At 35.0% G+C, this 13384-nt stretch overlaps 1 protein-coding gene across 4 annotated transcripts in view; it reads right to left on the reverse strand.

The window, feature by feature from the left end:
* Nucleotides 1–2870: 2870 nt before the first annotated feature.
* The window catches only part of LOC587947 (solute carrier family 15 member 2), a 32505-nt gene continuing 21991 nt past the window's right edge, over nucleotides 2871–13384 (reverse strand). For all 4 annotated transcript variants that reach the window (XM_030974564.1, XM_787653.4, XM_030974562.1 and 1 more), the window contains 9 exons: nucleotides 12893–13063; nucleotides 11829–11945; nucleotides 11141–11302; nucleotides 9985–10031; nucleotides 8695–8826; nucleotides 8170–8293; nucleotides 7621–7752; nucleotides 7118–7225; nucleotides 2871–5719 (listed from right to left, as the gene is read on the reverse strand). In XM_030974564.1, the coding sequence (XP_030830424.1) occupies nucleotides 5519–5719; nucleotides 7118–7225; nucleotides 7621–7752; nucleotides 8170–8293; nucleotides 8695–8826; nucleotides 9985–10031; nucleotides 11141–11302; nucleotides 11829–11945; nucleotides 12893–13063 (1194 nt within the window). In that variant the 3' untranslated portion in view covers nucleotides 2871–5518. The remainder of the gene's footprint in view (nucleotides 5720–7117; nucleotides 7226–7620; nucleotides 7753–8169; nucleotides 8294–8694; nucleotides 8827–9984; nucleotides 10032–11140; nucleotides 11303–11828; nucleotides 11946–12892; nucleotides 13064–13384) is intronic.

Below are 13384 nucleotides of genomic sequence, written 5' to 3' on the forward strand. Positions count from 1 at the left end.
GCTAGTATATTAATTGTATGAAAGCTAGTATATAAATTTTCACCATTACATCCTAATGTTGTTGTATGAATTGCACATTACATACACAGAGAATAAAATCTACATTGTTCTTACCCACATATTTTGCAGGGACTGCGCGAAAACATCCATTGTCTTAGCCTGTGCGTATATTCCGATGTGTATTCACCTTTTTAAACGTTCGGGCACCCCAAACTATGGGATATTGAAAATTTACTGCATGGTCATTCTGGTACATTTTCTTGAAGCCGATTTTTCAGGTTGGCTCAAAACCCTTCACACAAATGAGAATCATTTGTTTTCCTCTTTATTTTCCATAACATCCCAGAAAGTGTCTACTGGCAAATACATGTGTACACACGGTACACATTTTTATTACATCTAAGCTTCAACAAAAAGTCACATAATTCACAATAATTAAAATTAGTCACCATTCACAATTAAAATCTATTGAACTCTTATCTCTAAAACATGATCATACATATATAAACCTTCTCTAGATAAATGCATCATGATTCCATAATAAAAGAAATGCAAGTATTTGCATCTTTAACAATTAGATTGAAGTTAGTGCTTTTTGGTCATGCTCAAATGCAAAACATAGCTCACAAAAATGTCAACCTGACTGCCAATAGAAGAAAAAAATAATCCAATCAACAATTAAGGTCATTGTTGCTGCTTAGAAATATATGGATTAAGCACTATTTAATCATAACTAAATAAATTTAACTAAAGTATATCATTTTTACTGTATGTACACTGTAATTGCACACATAAATAAACGAAAATATGTTAACATATATAATTGCTTTCATTTTATCAATCAGACAGATTTTTCAAATGAAAGAAGAATGCAATAACATTAGAATTGAAATATTAATAAAATGAAATGTAATTTAACATATACCGGTAATCAAACATAGAGTAATATTTACTTATAAATGGAAATAACATTTTACAGAATTATGCTACATGCACAAGTTTAAAACAAGCCCAACTACAAGTAAACACTATGTTGCACAAATTTGAGCCAGATCAAGGTAACGTAAAATGTATAACATATAATACATAAAACGAAAGGAACAATATTCCTGACAAAATTTAACGGATAGGCTTAAAATACACAATCCAACATTGTAACTATAACTTTTCTGAAGCATACTCTGCTCATCATCTGATGCTTAACACTAAATATTTATAGAAAAATATATGCCATTTCTAGAACTAGATACTATAATTACTTGTATAAGGTATATGGTATAAATTAGCTTCTGTAGTATGTACAATGTACATGCATAGCAGAATACTTGTTATACATTGCATAATGTATGTGATACATGTAATTTAAAAAAAAAAAATCGCTGTATAAAGATCGTTGTAAACATCGTCTAGTCTAATTCATGTTCTTGGTAATGAAGATGTACAATTGAACAGTGATGTATCACGGCTAGTTGTTACCAAACTACACTCATCATGACTGCATGAAACAAAAATGTTAAATTTAAGTGGCAAGACATATCAGAGGTGCATCCTGACTTTGAAATGAACGCTTTGTCATTGGCAATTGTCATTTTCATAGCAAAAAATGGACCAGTGAAACGTTCCATTAGGTACCATCTGAAAGCCTCTCACAGTGAGTGATTCAAGCCTATAAAATTCAGCATACTTAAAAAAATATCAGCCAAATAAAAGCACAAAGAGGAACAAATTGTAATATACAACCTTTAAAGTAGATGTGTATACTTGATAGAAATGTATCATAAGAACGTAGAAGGGTAGACATATTAAATCACCATCAATGTAGTACCATGAATGACTATTTAAATATATATATATATATATCAGACTATTTGTTTCATAATTTTCCATTTCTCAAAATGTGTCGGTGTACCAATACTAATGTGTATGTACAAGGCACACGCATGCAAGGCTCTTTCGTTGTGGTAATACATTATAGACACATGTATCTGAAAAATAGAATCATCTGAATGCAGGCAGATATACTATCAAAGGCAGATCAGTCTCTTTAATACAAAGTCTAGAATTACAGTATCGATGTTGGAAACTTTAAGATACTGATATAGGATTTTAGAAAGTGTTAAATGTAAGGTGCTATATCCCTCTTTAAAAGAAAGCTCTATACTACTTTAGTTTACATTCACCATGTTTTGTAATAGTCTGCACGGGCAGACTCTAAAGACACTTAAGCCTTGAGCTAAGCCAAAGCCTGGTGCACACTACACAATCTGACTACCGGTATAATCCGATTTTGGAAGAATATGCATTAGCATCTGATGTAGAAATTCAAACTTGTAAAATCCTAAAGATCGCAAGGATATGAACAGTCATACGCTTAATAAAATCTAAATTTCAAGGAATCTCAAGCTTCCTTGGAGAAAGGCTAAATCGACACAGAATCGTAGTGCACGATTTACTGCTGATTTTAAAAAAAATTCAAAATACATGTAGAAGGCTTAATTGTACTAAAATTTTAGTTGGTAGTCTCCTTATCATTAATTAGAACTTAAATCACAAGGAAAATGTTCGTTTACATTTCCATATCTAAAATAATTACTAATGACATTAGTATTGTATGTGCAAATGTTGTGAAAAGTGAGACAAAGTATTAAACATTTCCACAATACAGTATGTTATACTTGAATCACCAACATGAAAAGCTTGAATATGCATCCAGAACACAGTATACAATTATGTACTTTTTTTTTGGGGGGGGGGGTGGGGTCTCTTAGGGGGGGGGGGGTCTCTTAGGGCATGTTAATCAAGGCTTTGATCAAAGCAGACTCTAAATCTTGCTTTATAGGCACTGATGAATAGAAGGGGAGAAAAGCAAATTTAAAAGACAACACTTTAATATCTACTTTACGAGCACATTGTATAGCTTACAAACTCAAGACCCTCTTAGAGGAAATGGATATTAAATTATCAGCCTTAATAGGTTATCAGCCTCAATACAAAAAGTAATGCACCATTCAGAGGAAAAGGGGCACGCAATAATGAACAGAAATAACTCACTTTGTTCTACTTACATGTGCAACAACATGGTAAGGATGTAGAACAGAGATTTGCATACAACACAAGATGACGGTGACAGAAATGTCGTTGACATATTTACGGCCATCAAAAATTTGCGTAGAGTTTTTTGCATAAACCACTGACCTCTAGAGGTTATTTGGTTTGTTCACTCGTCAATTAAAATGGCGCCCCTAAACGTAAACTGATGTATTGCATCCTTATCTGTTGTATCCTTTTATTAAAGCTTATCTGTACATCTGCTGCTCATGTCAATAAAATTATGATGCTGAGGTAATTTAAATCATGCAAACAAGACCTTCAAACAGTAACTATTACACGTTTGTTCTATGTTCTAAGTAGATCTGCCCTCAAAATATACTACATGTTTGTTTAAATATATAAATGTGACCAAGCTTCAAAACTATACTATACATAAACATCTATAGCACACATATACAAACTGTACATGTATATATACATTTATACATGCGACAGTGATGACTGGCAGACATATCAGAAAATAGTACAAGCTCCAAAAACAATATGCAGTGCTTATGCATATATGTTCAGAAAATATATCATACAATGACAGCATTGAAATACATCAGAAAACATCTGAAATTACATTCACCACACTACTCTGAAACACATTTTATTATCATTAAAGTAAGATAAATATAATATAATTTGTAGATTTCTCTATTTTTGACAATTGAAGATGGAAGATTAACAAATGGGAAGCTCAAATCCCTAGGTCAGCTTCATAATGGTCCTCTTATATCATGAAAATTGTAATAACAAACTAAAAAAGATATTTAACTATTACATGCTACAAGGGTGTACAGAAATCATTGAAGTGAATTAAACTTGTGGAATTAGATATTACTTTATATTTGATAATGATTTGAATTTCAATTCCATGTTACTAAGAATGCTCAATACATTAACATGTAGATATAATAATTGTTAAAAGAATCTGGAATCAATGAATTTTATTTAACAATTTGAATTTGATAATGCTTTGAATTTTATTATGATATAACTTACAATGCTAAAGAGATATAATTTTGGTAATATTCTACATCAATAACTGTAGGAGATAGAAAACTTTCAAATGGAAAGATCATACCCCTAATTGAGCAATATCTAGGCCCTGTTTCACAAAAGTTACTTTAAAAAGTAATCATTACTGATAAAGCAAGGCTTGACACTGACAGGGGCCCAGAATCTAAGTCTGGACCCTCAAATTTCAAGATTTTGGACACAGATCTTTTCATCTCATGTATCTGGAAACCAATACATAAACATGTAGTTTAGTGTGGAGACCTGGAAAAATGCTATTGAAAGCACCGACTGTGACTGGCTGAAAGCAAAATAGCTACAGAATTGTGGCAGTTGTTATAAACAGCATAGTTTACAGTGAAACAGGGTCAACCAGACCAGGTAAAGAGTCCACTTTCACTGAACGCCCAAAACACAAGCAATACCCTACAAGATTTTGTTTTCTCCAGCAAGAGAGTCGCTAATAATTGATTCACAATAAAAATACAACGGCGAACAAGATAAATTTACCAACAATTCTCAATATTTTTCTTTACTTGCATTCTACATCAACAATCATTACACCAAAAACACACCCCAAAAAAATCCACAAAGATAGTACTACAAGAAAATATTTCAGAACTATTTGTCAGCATCTGGTCTTTTTTGAGGTTACCTTTTTCTTCTAACATCAGACACTGGGTCTCTGTATGTTAAACTTCAAACTGTATAATGTTGCATACCACCTCGACGAATGAAAATGTTTGCAGACATGAGAAACAAAGTCCACGCACAAAGAATGAGCATAAACTGGACAATTTTGAAAGAAAATCACTAGTTCAATTCAAACTATTTTTAAATGAACAAACATGCCAAATACATGTACATGTAAAAAATGTACAGGTATATCACTTGGTCACAAGATGGCATTCTGCAATGGAAATTTAATAGCACTCTTCTGAGTATCTCTATGACTTGAATCCTGCAACATGGCAGGAGTATCATGGGAACAATAAATAAATACTGGATACTTAAGTTTTCACCAGACTATTGTAAATCCAAAGACCTTAGCAAGCATTGTGATATAAATATTTCATTCCACTGTATCCTTTTGAAAGCACATGCCAGACGTAATACCCACCAAACAATGACATTCTACGATGAAACTAAATATACTTCTGATTTTCACCATGAGCTGAGATGTGCTATAAGACTAGAGAACTATAGAAACAATAAATAAACATTTTGACTATATATTCTACTCATTCTGATAAACCTGACACTGGGACTATAAAATAGTCACCTTTAAAAAAGGATAAATATCAACCTTAATATAACTTCTTTTGTTAACTTTAGCAGCTTAATCCCAAAGTTGGGTTTAAATATTAGTAGGAATGTGGTCTTGAGTTTTCACCAGAAGCGTTGATCATTTCTGAGCCGAATCATCAAAGCTTTGGTATCCCACCGTACCCGGGTCTTCCATGTCGCTATTGGTAACGAGGCCTGCAGTGTCGTGCATCTGTAGGTCAGGGCTTCTGGGCGTGACATAGACATAACACCAGGCCATGATGGAGAAGAGGAGGATGATAAAACCCATCAGACCGGCAAAGAGGAAGAATTCCATGGCCTGATAGAAAAAAAAATTTAAGAAAGATTTAAAAAAGAAAAAGAAACATGCCTCAATAATATAATACCTTATTCACATCACCCAACCAAATCCATACAGATTCCAAACCTACAGATTCATGGCCATTAGGATAACCAGGGCTTCACACTTAAGTTTTTGGAAGAGGGTTCGTAATCTGATTTGTAGTGTTTGTATGATGAGCGCTATGTACAAATGTCAACATGTTGTGTGCCCGGATTCTTGGTGCCGATATGTCCCAGGTTACATGTTAGTGTTGAGCCCTGGGATAATTTAAATGTTTGGACTGTGCATGTAGTAAGTCTTGTATTGGGTCTCCTTGGTGTGATCATGGTCTAACATGCAAGTAGTTAAACCCTTTCTGTGCCATGGGTGACAATCCCGGCTAAGAATAGGAGTGTTGAGCAATGTGTTTTGAGTAAGAATGGCAACCGTTTTTCTTCATTAAACAGAAACAGGGGCCTTCATGGTAAAGTTTGTTTCCATGCAAATCATCCAATACCCAAATGCACGATAAAAAACAATGTTATAAGACAAAATTCTGCACTTAAAAGTTCATTCATGACTATAACTTCAAAAACCTGGGTAACCAGGTCTGCTATCTTGTTCAACTATTCTGAAGTGCATGACTTGCATTACGAAACCAATCCAATCAGCAAAGAAATTGATAAAGTGCCTTTTTCCTTGCAGTGCTTTAAGCAGTTGTATTAGCGAGTTATGGCGAGTTGTGATGAGTTGCCTCAAAGAGGCACGCAATAACTTGCTAACAGCTCTTGTTGTAACTCAGGATAACTCACAACAATTTGGTATGGCTTAGTGTAACTCTTTACAACATTCCATGTCTCTCCTCGAATTCGCGAGCAAGTTCAAAATTTTCGCTGATTCGTTGCAACTCGAGATGAACTCGCCTACACCCGTAATATACTCGCATTACTCGTAACAACCTCGCGCTGCACTCTTCATAACTTGTAGTAACTCGCCACCTTATGAAGAGTGCAGCGCGAGCTTGTTATGAGTAATGCGAGTATATTACAAGTGTAAGGGAGTTCACCTCGAGTTATAACGAATCGGTGAAAATTTTGGAACTGCTCGTGACTTCAAGGAGAGTCGTGAAATGTTGTAAAGAGTTACGCCGAGCCAAACCAAATTGTCGTGATTAATCCCGAGTTACAAGAAGAGCTTTCGCGAGTTATTGCGAGTTCCTCTTTGAGGCAACTCACCACAGCTCGCCTTAACTCGCTAATACAACTCGGCTAAGTGGTAGCCCTGCTTTACACTTTGATCCAAGAAGATGTACATGAACGAAATATCAGTCAGAGCTTGTCTAATTTCTGATGAATGGCAGATTATGAGAATATGACCCCAGGTTTGTTTTCTTACCTGACTGTCAATAATTTGAGATTCAGCGATGATTACGACGATGAGGTTTCCAAAGGCTACTGTCATAAGCCAAGCAGCTTGGACACAGGACTTCATGCTGGCTGGAGCCTGCATCAAGTACAACCAATAAATACACCACACCTTGAAACTCAAGAATACCTACATATATGTAATAGTAAGTTTTACATGAATTCAACACCTCTCAATAACATATATACAGAAACAGATCTCCATCTGTGAGTTGGTGGACTTCACTCTCAATCAACACATTGCACTAACACCATAACAACTAACAACCTACCTACGAGTTGGAGAACTGTGAACTTTGACTGAAAAGAGAATCAAACACCTAACACTAACATCATAGCTACACCAGACTTGTGGCTAAGAAGAGAATCGAACACCTATCGCTAACACCTTTACTACACCAGACTTGTGACTGAGAAGAGAAATTAAACACCCAACACTGACACTGTTACTACACCAAACATGTTAACACCTACCTGTGAGTAGGAGAACTCCAGACCTGTGACTGAGAAGAGAATCTCTCCACAAGTGATGACAATATACTGAGGTATTTGTAGAAGCATGGACACACTGTTAGGCTGGACCTCTGTGTGTATGGCTAGACGAATCTATGTCATAGAGATCAAACAGATAATAATTATAAAGAAGGGCAATTCTCATTTTGAAAAAAAATGTTAGATGACTATTTGTGTGTTAATATTCAAACATTTCAAGTCTTTTGCAATCACGTAACCACACATGGATTGAGAAGGTTGAATATAAACCTGTTTGAAATATATACACTGAACACAAACAAAAATAAGTTCCTCTCAAAATTTCTTTGATATAATTTAAGAAATATTTTACAAAATTTAATCATTTCAAAAGTCATGTAAGCAGAATTTTTTTAACCAACATTTTGAGTGGTTACCGTATTTGTATCCAATGGATTATGATTTCAAAATGGAACCATGGATTCTCTCGCAGTTGATGCTCTAAAAAAAATGTTTTGGAATTTTGCTATTCAAGGAGAAAATGGTACTTACCGTGTCTGATTGTGATATATTAGCAGGCTGTATCAACAATCTGTAAATGCCACCCATCTTAACATCTATGTCACCCAGGAGGACTTTACTGGCATTTCCCACAGGTACTCCATACACACTGTACCTGTTGTCAACAAGCAAATGATACAATCATCATCATTAGATCACTGAGTTCAAAGTATTTTGTCCCATATGCATAATAGCACCTACATCAAAGATTTTAGTAAACCTAGTCAATGCTAAGTTGATGCCCTATTACAACTGGGGTGAAACCAAATTTCAAGGATAACAAGATACTACATGTAATTCATTCTTAAAACTACTATCATGTTCTTAATTCCATGATACCTGCTAACGTATGGGGCAGAAAATGAGGTTGAACTTGCCCAGTTACAGTTTGCACATGATAAGATAAAGGTTTACACAGAGCTTAAAGTAAATCCACTTTCATCCATTTTCACAAATACATGTACCGGCAAATGGATTGAAATGTAAAGCCCTACAGGGTATATCTTTAATACTCACTGTCCCGGTTCGACATCCAGAGATGAGCTGACATTGTTGAGTAGAACATGTGTTCTATAAACCCTCAAGGAGTCTTCAATCGAGACAGTCAGATTATAAGGTAGATTGGTATCAGATATGAAATATCCCAAACTAGAAAAGAAATTGTTTGAAAACCAGAACAAGAAAATGGCAGTGTGTCAAAGGTATTATTTCTGATTTTTTTTTAATGGGAGACAGTCTGTTTAATCAGAAGCATACATGCTGTATACACAAATGCGTTGCTTTCACTTGCCCAGTAATGCAGAACGGTTAATCCTTTTAATGCCCAACGCACACTATACAATCTTCCGGCAATCCGATTTTGGAAGAAATTGAAATGATTTCACATAAACATATTTTACAAGCATCACCTCCCTGATGTAGGTTCTAAATAATGATAAAATATAACAACCAAAATTTCAGTACATTTTAAGCATTCGAGTCAGAATAAAAGCCGAATTGGCTCCAAGCACACTACAAATCACACTACTGGTACATATGATGTCACTACAATTCTCAGCTTATCTAGTTATTCCTCATCAAAGAAAGCTTGATATCCATTGAAACTTTAATGTTATTAATCATATAACTATTCAAATTGTGGATTATTAAGATTTTAGAAGTTTTAGAATGTTTATATCAATCAAATGAATACAGCTTCTTCCACAATCGGATCGTAGTCAGATCTTATAGTTTTAAATTGGTGGGTTTAATGCAAATGACAAAAAGTTTATACATGTGGAGGACTTGATGCACTATACATGTTTGTAGTTAAAGGTAAAGACCAGTTCTGGTCATGCGATTGCATTGTAAAAAATTGTTGTGGAATCGATCAGAAAAGGTTGATCATCTAGCATATAAGTATTGTTGTGTACTGCAAGGTTCTGGAATCATCAAAATGATAAGAAATTTGGCCAAGTCTTGGTAAAGTTACAAGCACTGTACACAGAAAGATGTATATGGGACTACGCGACACGTGCGCGATAGCTACCCAGTCCGGATAGATATATCAATAAGTAGGCGGTTTCCCGGCAAAATTTGTAACATCACGTATTAGTCAAATCATATTCTTTAAACCTTTAAACTCAAATGTACTGACAGTGAACAAGGGAGTAATTTCTGTCTTTCAAAAAAAAATGGTGATTTGAATTTACACATCAATTTTGAAAAATCATAAGAACTCATCAATCCTGGTATGAGCTACATGTATCTCCTGATGTTAAGAGTTTTGATAACTCCTAAAATGTACATCATTATCAGATGTCTTACCTGAGTTTTCCCAGTCCTTCATGTGACTTTTCTAAATGACCTTTGACCTAGAGAGACAGATAAATGTATAAGGAAGGTTGTCATAAAAAGCAGTTCCATACAATTTAATCATTAACAACTCACATACAATGTACGCCATGTAATTTAAGTGGTACAGTGATGATGTATTGGGGGACTCATAGTGTCGTGTGTCTAAACCTTATAAATTTGCTCACTGTATTTTAACAAATATTTCTATTTCACTCAGAATTATGGTTTTGTCTAAGTCTCCCAACAATTTTCTTACAGCATTTTGAACACCGTATTTGCCAGCGATAAGGCCGCACCGCCGCATAGGCCGCACCCCCAACTTTGACATTTCAAAGAGGGAAAAAAAAAGAAAAAAGGAACAAAACAAAATAATCATAATTTTCTCGAAAACACTATTTTTTTTTTACAAACTGATACCAAATTCATCCATATTCTTATAATTTACCGGAAGTTTAGCTAAAAAAGTGATCGCAGGCAGATTTGGTGTCCGATATACCCCTACCACAATGTACGGTGTAATGCGAAACTGCATGAAATGAAAAAACAAAATGGCAACTTCGGATGGATGTTCGGGGCAGCTCCGTTAGACTGTCCCTTCCTTTACCTTTGCAATGCATTGGCACGAACTTAGATCAAGATCTATTAGCAAATGTTGTGTTAGGACGTTTATTTTCGTCTTTATGTCAACAATGCAAGATAAAATTGTCAGTAAGATGTTTGGAAATGTCCTGTACCATAGTGGTATTGTTATTTTACCGTTCCTAGTCCCATACGTGCAAATTCATGTTGGTTTTGACTTTTTTTTTTTTTTTTACTCTTTCGTCGTAAAGGCTGCACCCCGACTTTTTCATATTTATTCTTCCAAAAATACTGCGGCCTTTACGCCGGCAAATACGGTAGTTATTTTTTCTTCTACAAATGCATGAATGTACTCATCCATTGCATATTGAAATATCAACTTCAACTTTGCAAAGGCCTATACAGGTTTACTCTCTTAAAAAGCTGTGGAAAAAAGAAAGTTGTATAAATATTTGTTTATAAAGCTCTATATATGTATTTTTCCCACCAACAGAAAGAGTGACATTGTGGTGTGATGCACATAGGCAGAGGATAAAATTTCACTCACCTGAAGAGCCTGGAGTTGGTTTGCTGAACTGTAGACTATGACACTTTCCACCAGCTGACTACCTAGGCTAGCGGAAAATGGTTGAGCAGTGCCTAGTTCTGAACAGCCAGGCTCAAACTTAATGTCGTAGTCTCCAACTGCAAAATCAATCTTCTTTGTACCCTGTGAAATAAGAAGACAGATTTGAGGGAAATAACAACAATAATAATAAGAAGCTTAAGTATTTTAACATGCTCAATACTATGTTTCTAAGTGCCATGGTGCTGTTAATTGTCCAAGCAGCCATTAGGTAAAGCATAGAACTTCTACCCGACAACGTACAGCACCAAAGTTACAATGTCACATAATATGTAATACAGAATAGCGATACAATATGAATTACAAAACGCATAGATATAAAAATGTTAATTGCTTACAGCTATTTCAATAATTTGCTTTCTAACATAGTTTTGAGAGTGTGCAGGGATGGAGCATTTTGGATATGGAGAAGGAGGCTATTCAATAATTTGGGAGCAGCGACAGAGAGAGACAGAGAGAGACAGAGAGAGACAGAGAGATAGAGAGCTCTGTCCCTGTAATCTGCACCCCCCCCCCCCTCCCTCTGGGTGAGAGAGCACAAACTAACAAGGCCATTTTAGGAATAATAAAGGAAATATCACAAAACCAATGAGGATTTTGCATGACTTACCCCAGCTACATCAATAGGTCCAGTATAAAATTTACTTTCCACATTGATGGGGCAAGGCGAGGCATTGATAACACTGACGACTGATTGGCCTGGACCTGGTAATGATAGCTCAGAACTCTGTCAATAGAAAAAAATAATAGTTATCATATATACCTCTAAATATGTTTCTCTGCCTCTGATTGGTCAAAACTGCAGGCATGAAATTTGCTACTTACTGATGGGCAGAAAAGTAAATAGTATTCACCGGGCATAAATGTAGTTCTACTTGCGCTTACAGTGCAAGAAGGCAATGGTTGCATGTGAAGTTGATGATGAATATTCGCAGTGAGCAAGTAATAATCTTGGACAGGTTAATTTTCCTAGACTCTACAAATAAATACATTTTGACAGGCATTTTTTTATCAAAACATCTTGTTTTTTAGAATTGACACACATGAAGCAGTAAATGAAGAAAAAAAAACTGCTTATTTTTTGGGTCATGGTAAAAACTATAGCTCCTACGTGATCTCTTAACTGTACTAAGCCTCTCAACTTTGTTTCAGGACACAGTACAGTTTCAAGATCACCTAGGGCAATAATTTTAGCTGAGCACCTCCAAGCAATCAATATTTGTATAATAAAACCATAAAACTTTCTTCAATTTTCATTGTCTGCTATATTCAGAAAACAAGCAATCAATTGCAAGAGCAAAGGCTTTCAATAATATGATAAAATACGGTAATAAATGATAAAGCAAAGAGTAAAAATGCAAATCTTATAAAAATGTGACCAGGGGTCTGTTTCACGAAGACTAAAATCGACTTTAAGTTGGACTTAACTATGGCAGGCCATTCATGCCACTAGTTCTTTTAACCATTCCTGGCGATGGTTTCTCAAGGGATGTTAAAATCGTGGTCACAAATCTACAGATATTACATTTTTTGATAGTTCATTATTGAAGGAAAAAAATATTATGTAAAGATCATAATTGAGAGACCAATAGTTAGAACAACTAGTCTTTGTGAAACACTCCCCAGGCACCACCACTATATGTATAATTGTTTTTAAATGGGTGATAATCTTACATCTATTTTCAATTGCAGGAAACCAGCAAAGACAAACGCAATGGCTGCCAGGGTCATGCCACCCGCCATTCTCTGCAGGGGTCGCTTTGGAACATTGCATTTGTCTAGGAGGGGGTAAATGACTCCTTCAAAGAGAGGGATGAAGATGAGGATAAAAACTGGATTCATGGCCTGTGGAATAAGGAATAGGTAAAGAAAGAAAAATGCAATAAAGAATTGATTACACATACAGTTGTAAAAGGCTCTTTCTTAACAAAGTACAAATGAGAAGAAAATTAAAATTAGCATATACATGTTCTTTATTGTACATAAGCAACTCTACTAAGATGGCTTTACAAGATATAAGGAATTAAACAAAAGAAACAAAATAACTCTTCATTTTTGTTCTACATCAAAGTTTTGCTGGACAATATCACACAAAACATAAAACATTTCTATCTTGAAGGAACATCCAACCGATACAAATACTGGTACATACATGTACTTTATAAG

Source organism: Strongylocentrotus purpuratus, unplaced genomic scaffold (genome assembly GCF_000002235.5).
Source record: "Strongylocentrotus purpuratus isolate Spur 01 unplaced genomic scaffold, Spur_5.0 spur5_scaffold_7, whole genome shotgun sequence".
NCBI lineage: Eukaryota > Metazoa > Echinodermata > Echinoidea > Camarodonta > Strongylocentrotidae > Strongylocentrotus > Strongylocentrotus purpuratus.